The sequence below is a fragment of the Onychostruthus taczanowskii genome, unplaced genomic scaffold (assembly GCF_017590055.1).
Source record: "Onychostruthus taczanowskii isolate IOZ18803 unplaced genomic scaffold, ASM1759005v1 scaffold40, whole genome shotgun sequence".
Taxonomy (NCBI): domain Eukaryota; kingdom Metazoa; phylum Chordata; class Aves; order Passeriformes; family Passeridae; genus Onychostruthus; species Onychostruthus taczanowskii.
In genome coordinates this window covers 79812-94909 of record NW_024501460.1, presented here as the reverse complement: position 1 = coordinate 94909, position 15098 = coordinate 79812, and the positions used below count along the sequence as shown (strand labels likewise).

The following is a 15098-nucleotide window of genomic DNA, read 5'->3' as shown; positions in this document are numbered from 1 at the left end:
AAAAATGGAGAAGGTGCATGGACCATTTCGTGCAGTGGAAAGCACCTGATAAGGTACTAAAAAGGGCCCAGCTTCAGCATTGACACAGAGAGCCAAGGAGTACTCCAGGTTAAGAGAAGGAGGGTTTGAGAAGGGAAGACTCTATACCACCCTGTAGAAACGCAGAGGCCTTTTCATTCAGCAGCAGCATACTAAGCACAGCTGCAATATGAAAAGAGTTACTCTGTTATAAGATTTGTCTTATTGCAGTAGGAAAAAAACCAACAAAAAGCAAAAAATAACCAAACTCTAAATTAGACATCTTAAAATCAAATCAAGCTGTCAGCCCTGACGTATTTCAGAGCAGGGGAAAGACATTTACCAATTAGCATACAAAAATACAAATCAGTTAATAATATGATAAAAAAAACCCCAATCCCTGTCAATGAGTACTTACTATAAGGGAAGTTACTCAGAGGAGTGAGAGACAGAAAGCAGACAAAAGAGCTGAGACACAAGTGACACACACTATCACAATAACTAGAGGTTATTAAATGTAATCAAAGCTTCCATTTAGAGTAAGCATCAGAGTGCTGCTGGGAGTTGCTAACAGCATCCAAGCTCTATTCTGAAGCACCATCATTTTTGGAGAGAACACTTTACATGGGATCTTTGAAGGGCATGGGAGAATGCAGGTAAAAGGTCAGGAGAACAAATGGTAGAAAAAGAAGGAAGTAAAACTTGAGGAGAACAGAAAAAGGCACAAACACTATCTATGGATCTGCTTGTACAGAAATTACAAGATTTAGTACTCAGTTTAGCTGAGTAAGTTTAAAGAGCCTGCAGGGTGATAAGTCAGGCCTGGCTACTGGGCCCAGTTCCTGCATGCTGACCCAGAGACTGCAGGAGAGCCTGTGGCCTGTGCTGGCAGCCACTCAGGGGCAGGTAAGAAGGGAGTTCTGGAATTCTGCACTGGGATATGAAGTGTCCACTGGTGATGCAGTTCTGCAGTTACACAATGGAAAGTCTCCTTCATAGAAAGAGAGAACTGTGAAAATTTTATTCCTTCCTGATGATTATTTTTCTCCTGGTACTGCAAATAACAGTGCTTTAAACTTCACTTTCAGCTCAATAAGTAAGGTCAACAGGTGTATTTAAAATTAAGTGGAGTGTTACCCCACTTTTGGGCAAAGTATTTCAACTGCTTAGTTGGTATTCAACAAAATACTTTAAACACTATTTAAGACACAGCTTTATAGTTCCATTTAGTACCAGCCCACTCTACCACTCACGATGGGAGTGAGCTGAACCACTCTGGAAACAGAAAATCCCAGATAACAGAGTGCACACTCAGAGGCATGTTGTGGTATTCCCAAACACCAAATCAACACCATGGGGTCCATTAGGTATCTCTGTACAGCCAGTCCTCACACATGAGTTTTAGGAGACTCCCCATCAGCTTTGCCTTCTTACCTGAACATGTGCTCATCCTGCACTGCATCTGAACCAGGAGAGCAGTAGTGGAGGCCCACATGCAGCTACCTTTTGCCCTTTCCTGTCCCTGGCACTGCTCTTGACTCCAACACTGCCACAAACACCAGGTACAGAATGGGCAGCACAGGCTAAAGAAGCCTTGCTAGACCCCCAGACTGTGGGGGTCCAGCACTAAGTCTCCTGATCTGACTGCACAGGAGGAGCTGAGGCCCCACAAAGCTTATCAGCTAAACTTCCATGACACTGAGCCGCAATTCTTCTGTTTCAGGAGCTGCAACTCAGCTAATTATCTCTGCCATAAATAACCCACGGCCTAAATGATCTACCAGGGATCTGCCTGCATAGTGAATAGAGTTACACAAAACAAGCAAAAATAAATAAAGCAGAATTACATGTGGTCTCTCACAAAGTTGACAAAAATCCTTAGAAGAGATGAGAAACCACATATTAAGGAACAAGAAAGACTCTGAGCAAGCAGATTGGTCTGAAACACCCTGAAAAGTCATATGAAAGGGCACACAGTTCTGAACTCTGATAAGAATTACATTAATTAGGGAGCAGCACTAATGAGGTCAGCAGTTCTGGGTTAGTAGCACTAGGATAAGAAAGTGAAGGAGCAAAGTAAGTGAGGAGCAATACTGCAAACAAAACTCAGGTTTGAATATAGCATTAAGTTCAAAATTATTTTAAAAGTTTATCACACTGATTCTTCAGTGTAGCTTTCCCACTTTGACCATCACCACTAATATTTTATGTCAGAGAACCCTCAGCTCTCAATTTTCAATGTAATAAGGAGTCAGCTGTTTACTTTTTTTCCTAAATAGCCATTCAACTAAAAAAAATGGCTAAGACATGTTGTTTGATCAGTAATTCCACACCAGCTTGATTTATTTCCATCTACTACACCTGGAAACTGAGACAAAAACTCAAATGGCAGGTATCCCATTTCAAATACTTTCTGATTAACCAAACTTTAAGAGAAAAATACTTCAAAAATAACCTACACCGACCAACCAAAAAATGCCACAGGAGACCCGAACATAGCAGCCTTTGCTCCATCTATTAGGAGGAAAAGTCTGCATAGAATTTATAACTTTTATTTTGGAAGCAAAGTAGAATGATAATTACAAAAGTATTCCAAATACAAAATATTTCCACCATTATTTGGGAAAAAATGAGCAAGTTTCCTTGTGTTTGTCAAATCAGAAGGAGCTCACTGAACTCTGACATTGCTTATTACAGCTACTAGTCAACAGGTTGTCAGACTCCCATCACTTCCAAATGTTTCTTGAAACTAGCTAGCTTTAGTTTTTTCATTTCCTACACAACAACTGCTTGTTGTCAGCACTTCTATTTTCTTTCCTTGGTACACATTGCTAATGAAAAATTCCTCACTCAAAATTCAGTTCTGCAATTCCATTTTATAATATCCCATTTCAAAGTCCACAAAGTCTCAGCATCTACTTTCCCTTTTCCATCTGAGCAAAGGCAAGCTCATCTGCCTCTCTTTTTTGAACCATGATGAAGATGCCAATACCTTGAGAAAAACATTTGAAACATGAGGTCCTTCAGAAGTCATCCTACAACAGCCTCCTAGACAAAGGATGACAGATTAAGATCAGTAACTTAAAGAGGTTTTAATAAAACTTAGTTTCATTAGTTTTATTAAAAAACTTGCACTTGGTCATGTGAGTACAAGAGTGTTTTCAAAGTCTGTTTGCTCTATCCATGGCACATGAGCCATGGATTTCTTCCTCATTCAGGTAAGAAATTCTGAAATAGCAACCAATAGTATGGGTCAGACCACACAGCAGAAGAACCATAACTTTGAAAATACACGTATTACAAAACACTAAGGGCATTCAGCCCACTCAACACTGCCAATCTGCATTTCTGGGTTTCAACTAGCCCAAAGTTGCAAGAGAACATCCTAAAATTCCAAACAGAGATACACCACATTCCTCAGAGCACAAAACTTCTATCTGTGAGTGTAGATGGCAGCAAGGACAGCATCAGCATTTCTGATAAAAACAGTGTCACTGTCACATTCACATCTGCAGAACTGAAACTTCAAGAACTACTTGAGAGGATGCAGCCTGCCCCAAGGAGCAAACAAGGAAGAAGAGATTAGACTGCTGTCTATCCAGGTTCATCCACCACACCCTGCTGAGAACTTGAAAATAGAGCTGTCAAGAGCTAACTTCTAACTTTCACCATGCAGAAGTCAGACATCTCCCTCCTTCAGCATCCAGCAATTCTGACAGTAAAGAGGAGTCCAGTCATGGAGCTGCAAAGCTAAGAGAGACAAAACATCTACTAAATTTATTAAAAGATTCAAGTTACTGTCCCATTGAAAGGGACCTGAGGAGAACACTTCAATGCTTATCTTCAAACACACTTCATCCTTTCAATGGACACACAAGTTGTCTCCCGTTAGATTGTTTCACAGTCAATTTAAAAAGGTTCTCATTCATGACATTTAATGTAATAAACAGCAAAATTTCAGTGTTAAAATATGGATTACAGCCATGCACCAAAACATGCCATGGACTTTGCTACAATGTTATAAACACCTCAAACAATAAACATTCTAAGGACTTGGAAGCTCTTGACAAGGAAGCTACATAGCAAGCTACCCAGTGTTCAATGGTCTGTTTACAATAACTGATTTTCCTTTTTGTTTTCAACTTGGATCTCAACCAGAACACCCATGAAGACTAGTACCACCCCAGAGAATGCCAGTTTTTCAGGAGGATGAAAAGAAGTTTTTTTTTTGGGGGGGGGTTTTTTTTGGTTTTTTTTTTTGCAGGGGGGGAAGGCAGGAGAGGTTGTTGGCTGGTTTGATTTTCTCCAACAAGTATTTTAAGGATTCATATTCTTGTTGGACAAACATTTCTTCAGCTCTCCTTTGCTTTTCATTGTTCTGGTTCCCAAGTATCCTTTGCCTATATATTCTACTACATCAGCAGCAAATCCATTAAAAAGCCTTCGCTTGGGTTACCTTATGTGTCAGTTTCTCTGCAGACACTGAAGCAGCAATTCTCAAGGGCACGCCTACCAAAAATGCAGGTACAGGGATTAGTTTTACACTGGAAGAATTAGAACTATTAAAAAATTCCTTATTTTTAAATGTTATGGGCACTATGAAAAGTACTTGCCTTCCAGAGAGTTTGTTTCAGAATAGCATATCTGCTGTGGACCCAGATAGAAGCTCCAGAACAGTAAAACATGAGTGCTGGGATGATGGTCCATTACACACTTAAAACAAAATTTCCAGAACCATATGTTTATCTCAATGTAATAAAACAGCAAAGCGGAGGAGGTCTGCAAATACATTTTGCTCTTACTCCCTTACATAACTGCACAGATCTCTTTAAAGAGAACATATTCAAACTCCACTACTTGTTGCTGAGCATTCAGAGGATACATAAGTAATGTATTAATGTCTTCAGCTACATACAGTGAATAAATGAACGCTTCTCTGTTTTAGCAAATGGCCAGTTTCTATTTCAGTCTGATTTTGCTGGATAAAATTATCTGAAAATGTATTTGAAATCTAAAAGAAATTGAGAAGTATCTCAAAATAAAGAATGACAATACAGTATGACAGGAAGGGAAAAATACCAAAACTCATCAAAATGTTTAGGACTTGCATCATTCAGGGAGGTGGCACTACTGAGCCAAAACAAGTCTGGAGCACTGCAGACGCACTGCGTATCTAAAACTCACATTGAGAGATGCTGACAAAGAAACTTCCAAAGCAGAACAGGACGCTGCTCATTCAGGGCCACAAGGCAGCTTTGCCAGTAGAGAACTTCCACCAGCTCTGTGCCTCCACTGGAATGCTCTGTTGATTTATCTTTTGCAAAAGCTTGTCAACTGTAAAACAAGCCTGTACTTTTGAATCACAAAGTAAAACTGCATTTAAAGTAAATATTCAACAAGAATAAGAACTCTGAAGTTTTAAAAATTACATGGCAATCAGTGCCAGTAAGCACACAAGTCAATTTATTTGGCAGATAAATTGCCCATTTTACCTCACATGATCCTTTTTGCTTCAACTCTGAAAGAATTAAGTTGATGAAAGGCCACCTGAGCTACATTGGACATGATTTTAATAATGGAGTCAGACAGAAAGTGGAAACCACATGAGAAGAAGGATCAAATCCTCCAGTTTTTTATCTAAGAACTGCTGTTCGTTACCATCATGTAAGAATTATTAAGTAAAACAGACTGTTCCACATACTAGTATTTAACACTAGAAAAATTATTGCAGTAGTTCAAGAGATAGATTCAGAATTTTGAGGCCTTACACTAGAAGAAAATTTAATCTTGGCTAGAGGCTTTTGTACACTATTTAATTGGGTTGACATTTGTGTATAAAGAGTCTGTGGAATAAACTGAAACGTAAGCTCAATAAATAAAATATGATGTGTATTTTTTTCATTGTATTTGTAAGCCTAAAATATTCTCTAATACAAAGAAATTTCAGAAAAAAAATATTCAAGTGTTGACATTTTCAGCAATGTGTTTTTAAAACAAAGCATCAAGTTACTTTATAGAAAGTTTACAGTTCACAATGCACTCTGGCACTTTTTGAAACATATGGAGCAGTATCTCCCTAAGTACATGCAGAGATAAGCACACCATTCCAGCCACAGCAGCTGCTTTGATTCATGTTTATGAAATGCTTAAAATTCTTGGAATATACATACACACTGCAAAAAGAAGATGCAGTGACACCATGAATCTCCAGTCACTACTAGCCCGCTGTCTGTGCTGTTACTGAACATGAAGAGGCAGCAGCACAGGCTTGGTGGAGACCAGTTTTTAAGAAACATCTGAGTACAGAACCTGCTGCTAGTGCAAAATGAGCCTCTCAGCACCCATCTGCAGCATCATCATTAACCATGCTAGTCACCATGCACTAACACCAGCACCCAGAAATGTTTCAGGCACGCCTTTCTGCTGCTCTGCTGACTGATGCACCTCAAAATAAGCCCTGTACTAAAATAAGCACCAAAATATATTCATGGCTTAATTTGTCCAAACAGTAGTTGTGGTATAAATTTCTGTCCTGAGTTATAACGCTTAAATAACAAATAAGTCACTATAGGATGATAAGCTGCCAGGGACTTCATGAGAGGCTGTGACTACAGATTTCCCTAAAGTGATCCAAGTGAAATGAGACAAAACACTCAAATTACCTCCTACTGAAAAAGTTCCACCTTACAAGCCACTAGCTTCACATTATCCAAAGATGATGTAGGAGTATTTCCATAGGATGTCTCTATTTAGGATGCAACAAAATGCCAAATTAAGGGTGTGGCTGGTAACTACAAAATATACTAGTTAAGGATATGTTGTTTTGATGTTTTGATGGCTGAGGGTTGGGTATTTAAACTATTAATTTTATATTAGAAAAAAACAAAAGGCCAGAATTACAGATGATAACACCAACCAAGGACAACATTATAAGAAAGACACTTACTCCCTTTTCACCCAAAATGAGAAATTACATAAAGGGACACTCTCCTCGGGCAATGAGAACAGCTTGTGTAACTCCTGCTCCTCATCAACACAGATATCTTGAGCTGAAGTCATTGATTTTCAACTCCTGTCAGCAATGCATTTTTCTGGTTGACCTTCATTTCTAAGATAACTTACTGAGCTCCTCTATCACCCCCCAGCAAACACCCATCTCAAGCTTCACACAGAAGAACCACAAAGGCACACACAATCACCCCAAGCCCCATCCAACCTCAGACTCTAATTTCATATCAACATACAAAGTCAGGTACTGACTAAACAAACGTATGGGCCTTGTGCTGCCTCTTGTAACACGCACAGCAAAATTACTTCCAAGCAAGGACACAACTGTTTTAACTAACTTGGTGCTTTGGGTCACAAGTTAATTCAAGAGTTGAGTCCTGTGGTGCACATCATTGCACAGCAGGGACCTTTTTGTTGTGGGCTGCATTCACTGTCTCCAGCCAACACTTTAAACTCTCTTAAAGAGCCTTCTTCAGTCTGCCATCAGTAACAGAAATTCTCCCAAAACATCAAACAACCAGAGAAATTACTCAGTTAAGCAAGAGCATCTGCACAAGCAGTTGGCATCTCGCTAGAGCAGGCAGTAATTGTTTCCATTAATAGATTCAAACCATGCCCAGGGCAGGCCAAATAAGCAAAAGCACTGCAGTACTTTCTCATCATTAAGGACAGTCTGTCCATGCAGGAGACACCAGCACTGCAGCCAGAGGCAGCCACCACTACTCAGTCTGCACCAGAGGAACACAGGAGTTTAAATCTGGTAAAGTCTCAAACACAATAGCAGCAAGTGCATTTGTCAATTTAAAGATTTAGCTCTAATCTTACTACTAGAAGTTCCAGCATGTTGAATGCCTGAACAGCAGCTGCCTGCCTGCACATGCTGCCCTGCAGGCCAGATCAGACTGAGAAGGGATTCGCTTTGTCCCTGACACTTTGTGCCAAGATTCACACCCCAGCTCTGCTCGGCACACAGACCTGCACAGAAGGGCAGCTGGTGTGCACTGCTGCTCCCTGAGCTCAGGTTCTGCAGCACCAGCACTTCTTAAGCACTTCCCAAAGTATCTTGAATCTTACCCACATCTGGGTTACAACATGTTTACAAGCATCATTTAACTCCAAGTTTTTTAACTATTCAAGTACAGTGAATTAGAAGTCTGGAGTCTTACCACGTGCACATTTAATAAACTTACTAGATGCACAACAGAGCAGAGAATCTTGTTTTCAAAACAAGACAACTGTCTCTGTTTACATTAAGGGGGTAAGGAGGTGAAAATAAAACATTTCCTTCAGTCCTGACATCCCCCCAAAAAGGACAAAAATTCCTCTCCATTTTAAGAGAGCTACAATTTTTTAAAATTCATATTTCATTTCAATAGACAACATATTCAAGGGGTAGTGACTATTAATCCAGAGCTCAAAAACACCCCTGGCTGCAGAAATAAACATATGCATGTATAGCTGTACCTTCTAAACACAGAAGCTAAGTATGTCTATAGGCCTACTGATCTCTTTACACATATTTTTTTCCCACAACATAGGTACTTCCAACATAGCAAAAGAGAAAAATTGGACAGGTTTGAAGCTGCACCTCATCCAACTATGTTCTACTCAGAAATATTTGAATGTAACATTCAGTAGTCCAAAAGCACAGAAGAGCTACGAAGCAACGACTGCCTAAACATGGTCATTCTAAGAACAGTGTTCCTTCTCCTCAAACGCACTATTTTTATTTTGAAATTTTGCCAGCTAAGTACTACAGGCTTCTTACCCATGATCCCAACAGCTTTCAACAGTAGTTTCCTCTAGGAATCACACTTAAAGAGCAAATCACAAGGTCCTATCAGCAGTCTGGATTTTATAAACATAGTACAATAATGGATGTTGCATTTACTCACAGTTCAGGTCACCTCATGAAGCACCAAGAGCTGTACCACACAGTATTTTGGACTACAAGTTTGTGTCTCATTGTGCTCCAAATTACTTGGAATTTTAGAACAGCAGTTTCAAGGAACTGCATCTAGTGTTGCATCTGAGGTATGAATGGATTAAAGCAGTGCAAAAATAAAATTTTCCAACCACATATAATTCACATCCATCTCCTCTGCCAAGGTTCAAAGCTAACAGTTCACATCCTGAACACTGATGTCTAACAGGAAAGTTACACAGGTCAAAGTCAGATTACTTTTACAATTTCCTCCAAATATAAAATTTGCTGTCTTCTACTATTTTATGATCCATGTCAGGTGATAATTTGAAGTTCATACATCAAAGACGTGATGTGGTCAGTCATTCCTTCAGATACAGAACTAATTAGCAGCTGTCCTAGTTCAGCTTCCAGAAGTTTCAGTTTGAAAAAGTTACCATTATCATGACGGACCCAAACAGCACTCTTCTCTCGCCTCTAATGCTACTCAAAGCAAGATATTAAAAACCATGAAGTACTGTAACCACCAAGGGAAGGACTGTGTGCTAAAGACCATCCAAAATCATGTTTTCTCCAAAGCAGAAGGTGCAACAGCTGTTTTCTGGAAACAAAAGTTTTAGGACAAGCTGCCTAGGGATGAAATCTGTGTTTCAGATATTAATCTTTGAAAGTATTATGACCTACAAAAACTAGATAGACACACACACATCTGTTCCCAGCTATTTATTTTATTAAAGAGCTTAAACCTATTGAAAAAACCAAGAAAGTCCCCATGTATTCTGGAATCTTCAGTCATTTAGTACTATAGGAAGAGCGTTTTTTTAAGTAGAATTGGGCTTTGGTGATACTTGTCTTATCAAAATGAGAATGGAAGAGGGCAGAACAAACAAGTCATAGCATGGTGGGGGTTTTTTTAAGAGTTAAGACAGGCAAGAAAGATACTTTCAGAAAAAAGTGAGATTTGAGTTCAGCTCTACAGTCTGAGGACACCTTTCTTATTTTCTGCTCTGAGATTTCTATTAAGGCAAAGTTTGCAACAAGTTACTGTGCTCTAATGGAATGAATTGCCCAATAAATGAATTTGTGTTTTAGTTAAAACTACAGATGAAATAGCATTTCAGTTCTACTGTCTCCATGGTTTCTTGTTTATTTCTGTCAAGACAAATATTTTGCTTACTAAAGGAAAAATTATGTCATGAAGAACTGTTATCAGAGAGCTAAAATAAAACTTTTCAGATCTTATGTGTTAGAAAGTGTAACTGAAAGAAATGAAGGAAAGACAGAAAGCATATTTTAACAATCACAAAAGAGGAGGAACCAATCCAGCAAGACCTCATTTGTCCTACTGAAAAATAACATCTGTAATGTAAAGCCAGATCTTTAGTAGATATAGAGATGTGAAATCGCCATTGTAAAAAATTACTCAATCATTTTGCAGGATTGTCCGTGACTATAATTATATCATAGCTACATTTTAATATGGCACCTTGTTGCCAATGACCAAATACAAACATTTATAGCAGGACAGCAGGATGTATTCAATTGGCTTTGAAACATAATACCCATTTCTAAAAGACTATAAGTTAGAATAGGGTTTTTTTCTGTGAAGAGAGTACTTTGAGAAAGGAAATTCAGGCTGCTAGGTAAAGACAGGAGAAAAATCAGAGAGTTCCTAGAAACTTTCTTCTTGGGAAGAAATAGAAATCTATATTGGTTTGGGAAGGAAATGCCTGAGAGACACGAGAGGTAACTAAAAGAACACACAAGCACACTTCAGCACATATAAAAGAAACTACTGCTACCAGTAAAAGCAAAACATGGGTTAAAGGTATGAAGTCCAACAACGAACTTCCAAAAACTTTGCCAGCACCAGAGATTATACCTGATAGCAGTTAATGAAAACCATTCCTTTTTGAACTCTGCCTCCTATTATTTGAGTTGATAAAGATTTTCCTGTGCCTTTCAGACTTGGACTGTTCAGTTTTACTATGTTCTGGTTTTCCTCCTTCATTAGTTTAGAACACTGGAAGTCATGTGCCTGTGGGCAACAGCAGGCCTGCTGCTTCTAAAAAGACAGAACACTGGCATTCAATAACAATTACTATTTTGTAGCTGTGTTTGTTACGGTGTGAGTGCTGTGTGGTCTAGCAGTTAGAAGACGCGGTCAGAATCCTGTTCTAATTTATGGTTACAATTTTACCTCTAATACAATACTGAAAGTGGGACAAACAACAGCACTGTCTGGGATTTTAGGCCTTTTACATCAGCTGTAAAACTAACATTACTTGCCCATCTAAAATCCTTCAGAACTATCCTTAATAATGCCTAAAGACTAATTAAAATAATGCAACTGAATTTAGATTTAATTCAAAAACTCCGTACAGCATAGACAAAGCTAGTAAAATCCAATCTTCCTAACCTTGGATGTTCTTCCAAGAGCAAATTTTATAATTTTATAGTTATTAAAGAGTTACCTAATTTTACTTTAGAAAATTCTGTCAGTACCCCTTAAATTATATCTGAGAGAACAAAGCAATAAATAGCATGGTCCTGAATTCTACTCCCTACACCCTATAGTCTCTTGGCTTCAGTTGAATTAAAAAAAAAAAACAGCCCTGGAAACCGAATTTGCTTTAGAAGACTACTTATTCTTATTCCAAAATGCAGCACAAACTTGTACTTCCATTCAACTAGAAAAGGGAAATTTCCATATAAAAAGATAAAACGCAAAAAGGGAAAGGTAAGACTAAACAGAATATTAAAATAATGCATAGAACAGAGAAAGACCAATTAATCACCCTAACAAATTAAATCATTTTTGCAATGACATGGTTGCTCTGAAAGAAAAATCCAGTTAAGCTATATAAAAACAAGCTACACAAAGAAAACCAAAAATCCGTTTGACATCTCTAACCCTGCCAAGGCATCAATCCAAGTACAAGCAGCAACTACTCAGCAATTCAGAGCCAGTTTATACAGACATTCTATGGTGGGTACACACAGAAGAACAGAATCCATTTCTCATCATGAGAAATTAAACTGTTTATACTGAGTAAAAAATATAAACCAGCAGTTTAGCACTGAAGGAAAGGTAAAGGATGTTCATGAGGCGCTAGAAAGCCCATTAGGCATCTTGACAGGTTACACGCACCGTCTGCCATTAAGCAGACACCCAAACTATCTGTTTGCACTAATGAGAGTTACTTCTGATCAGTATTTCTGACTGCTCTTTCCAATAACACATCTGGCAGTTGTTTCAAACACACAAGTTAGCAGCCAGCCAAATTCCAGCCTCACACTGTGCTGCAAGCAGGACAGCTATCCCTTGCCAGCACAGCTGCAGACGGTGAGGTCGCACACAAGCATCACAGCTCTTGACGTAGAAACAGAAGCCAGCTCCCACCAAGAGAATTTATATATTTTATAGATATTAAAGCCTGCTAAACACAAGACACACAAGCTCTCAAAAGACAGTCATTGCACATTCTCACTGAATACCTGCAGGCCAATGTGCACAACAAGCAAAATTCCCACATTACCAGCTCTTCTTTAAACTACCTGGCTCTTAGTCTCTCAAATCTATTGAAATAGTGATTTCTAAATCTTAATTTTGTTTTTGCTTTGTAAACTCTATGTATATTTTGTGTTTCATACTTGTCAGTTCCACTCACTTTGAGGAATTTATTATTCTTATTATAGCAGTGTTGTGATGGAAGGTAAATACACACTTCAATAAGCTCCTGTTTATTGAAAAAAAACCAAAACAAACCCATACATTCTATAACAAAATAGTTTTTAAAAACCCTCAAGATTTCCATTTCACAGATGAGCTGCTAAGACCCAGAGAAGCAATAAAACTTATAGAAAATCACACAAAGATCTTTGAAAGAAGCAGGAAACAAGCACAGATCTTTCAAGATGCAGGCCAGCACTTTAGCCACAACAATGGTTCTGAAGACAATGCAAGTTGGATCTAAAATAAACTGGTGTGATTACTGCTATATTCTAGTACATGGGTTAATGTGAGAAGCACCTTTACACCTTGGACATGTAAGAATACAAAAGGTCCCAGCCTTTTCTGCTGGAAAGCTACAAAAGCATGACACTGTCTTCACCAAAAAAAAAAAAAAAAAAAAAAAAAACAAAAAAAAAACACAACAATATTCTCACACTACATTTTCTTCATAACTATTACAAACTGAGTCAAAAATATTTTTTAAAAAGTGGTAGGAAGGTGCTAGGTTGAAAATTTCCATACACATTCAAATGATTTCTCACTCCTTGGCATTAAATGCATTTAACAGGTCAATTGAACTTGAGCAGTCAACAGGTAACCGAGCAGATAAGAATACAAGGTAACTGAACACACCAGCATACAACGTAACTATTCCCCTTGCACTTCCCTGTCTTTCCACACACTCCCTCAAAGGAAAGAAATCTTTTCCTGTTCTGATCTATTTTTACAGTCTAGTGCATTGGTATTTTGGATTTTTTCCAAGGGTATTCTTTACTGGGGCATCACAACTAAATGCCAGATTTCAAAATTATTTTAGCATATTCTCATAGGCTACTTCACAGAACAACACTGAATTAATAAAGGATATAGCAATTACAGCCTTTTCAAATGCAAATAGGTTAAAACGTAGTAAACAAAGTTACATTAAAAAAAATCCATCAGTAGCATAAAAATCAGATTCTGCTTTTTGTTCCCCCACAGGTTACACCAAGTTGTTAACAGCCTACACACAAGGGAAATTTCTGAAAACAGCACACACAGTCTAAGTCCTTACCTACTCAACAGTTTATTTTTTGAGCAGTCAATCAAGAATCAACTTCTAAACCCGGGAGACTAACAGGGATCTTCGGTCTCCACACTGGGTACCTCCGACTCCCCCAGGAAGCCAGGTAAAGAAACTACCCTTACACCCTATGGATGCAAGCCCAACGCAGCAGCCCCGGTCAGCGCTCGCCTGTCCTTCCCACCGCAGCCCCGAAAAGCACCGAGCGACACCCTGGGGACCCGGCCACTGCCCTGACAAAGCCAAGCGAGGCGTCTGCGAGGGCGAGGCAGAGGAGCCGGGACTGGGCTTCCATTCGGGGCACGGCGACTCGGGGTTTTACCTTTCTCCTTGCTTGGCGTTGGAAGGCGGCGGGTGAAGCACAGTCTGGTTCCCTTCCATCTCCACGATGCACTTGGTATTCAGGTCCAGCTCTGCAAGGCGACACGGCGGGGGGCTGTAGCCAGGGCGAGCGAGCGCACCCCCCTTCTCGCGGCACGCCGGTGCAGCTCGGCCCCCGCCGGCTCCCCGGGAGCGAGGGGCTGGGGCGGCGGCTGGGGGGGCTCCCCGGGCAGAACGCGGGGGGACGCCGCGCTCCGGTGCCGCCCCCGCCCCGAGATGCCCCCAGACCCCGGTTACCTCTCTTGTTCATGGGCCGGACCCTGACGGCAACTTTCACCTTGGTGTCCGACATCTTCCCCGCTCCCGGGAGCGGCGGGCGGGCGGCCCCGCTCAGCGCCGGCGGCGGCAGCGACACGGCGGAGCGCCAGCGTCCATGCCGGGCCGGGCGCGAGGGCGGAGGGCCGGGGCAGGCGGGGAAGGCGACAGAGGGAGGGAGCGAGGGAAGGAGGGAAGGAGCGGAGAGGAGGAGGAGGGTCCGGCGCCGCGGTGGGCGGTGGTGGCGCAGCCCCAGCCGCCTCCTTGCTCAGCCGCGGGCCGCGCCGGCGCTGGCTGCCGACGGGCTCGCTTGCAGAACCGCCGCCGCCTCCCTGCCAATCCCCACCGCCATCTTCCACCTCCTCCGCCCGCCGCGCCGCCGGGAGTGCGGGCGCCCAGGCAGGAGGCGAGAGGGCGGGGAAAGGCGATGGTGCCGGAGAGAGACGGAAACACCCGAGCGCCTTCGGAGCGGGGGCGTGGGGAGACTCCCTCTCCCCGCGTCCTTATCCTTGGCCAGCCGCTGCTTCCCAGGGAGCACGCGCGGGGAGGTGCGCGTTGCGCGGGAAGGCGGCGCCGGCGGGAGCGGGGATGCCGCGGGAGCGGGATGCGCCCGCGGGCCCTGCCCGACAGCCACCGTCCTGCCTTGTGCAGGTGTACGCCGCCGCCGCAGAGACACCGGCTTGCCCGACTGTACATCAAGTTTCCTTGGGGCA

General features: G+C 41.3%; 1 protein-coding gene across 5 annotated transcripts in view; it reads right to left on the bottom strand.

Annotated features, from left to right (window-relative positions):
* Nucleotides 1–14503, bottom strand: part of KIF13A (kinesin family member 13A) — a 105115-nt gene extending 90612 nt beyond the window's left edge. For all 5 annotated transcript variants that reach the window (XM_041413127.1, XM_041413128.1, XM_041413131.1 and 2 more), the window contains exons 1-2: nucleotides 14368–14503; nucleotides 14072–14162 (exon numbers count right to left, since the gene is read on the bottom strand). In XM_041413127.1, coding sequence (XP_041269061.1) covers nucleotides 14072–14162; nucleotides 14368–14422 — 146 coding nt within the window. In that variant the 5' untranslated portion in view covers nucleotides 14423–14503. The remainder of the gene's footprint in view (nucleotides 1–14071; nucleotides 14163–14367) is intronic.
* Between the last annotated feature and the right edge of the window lie 595 nt (nucleotides 14504–15098).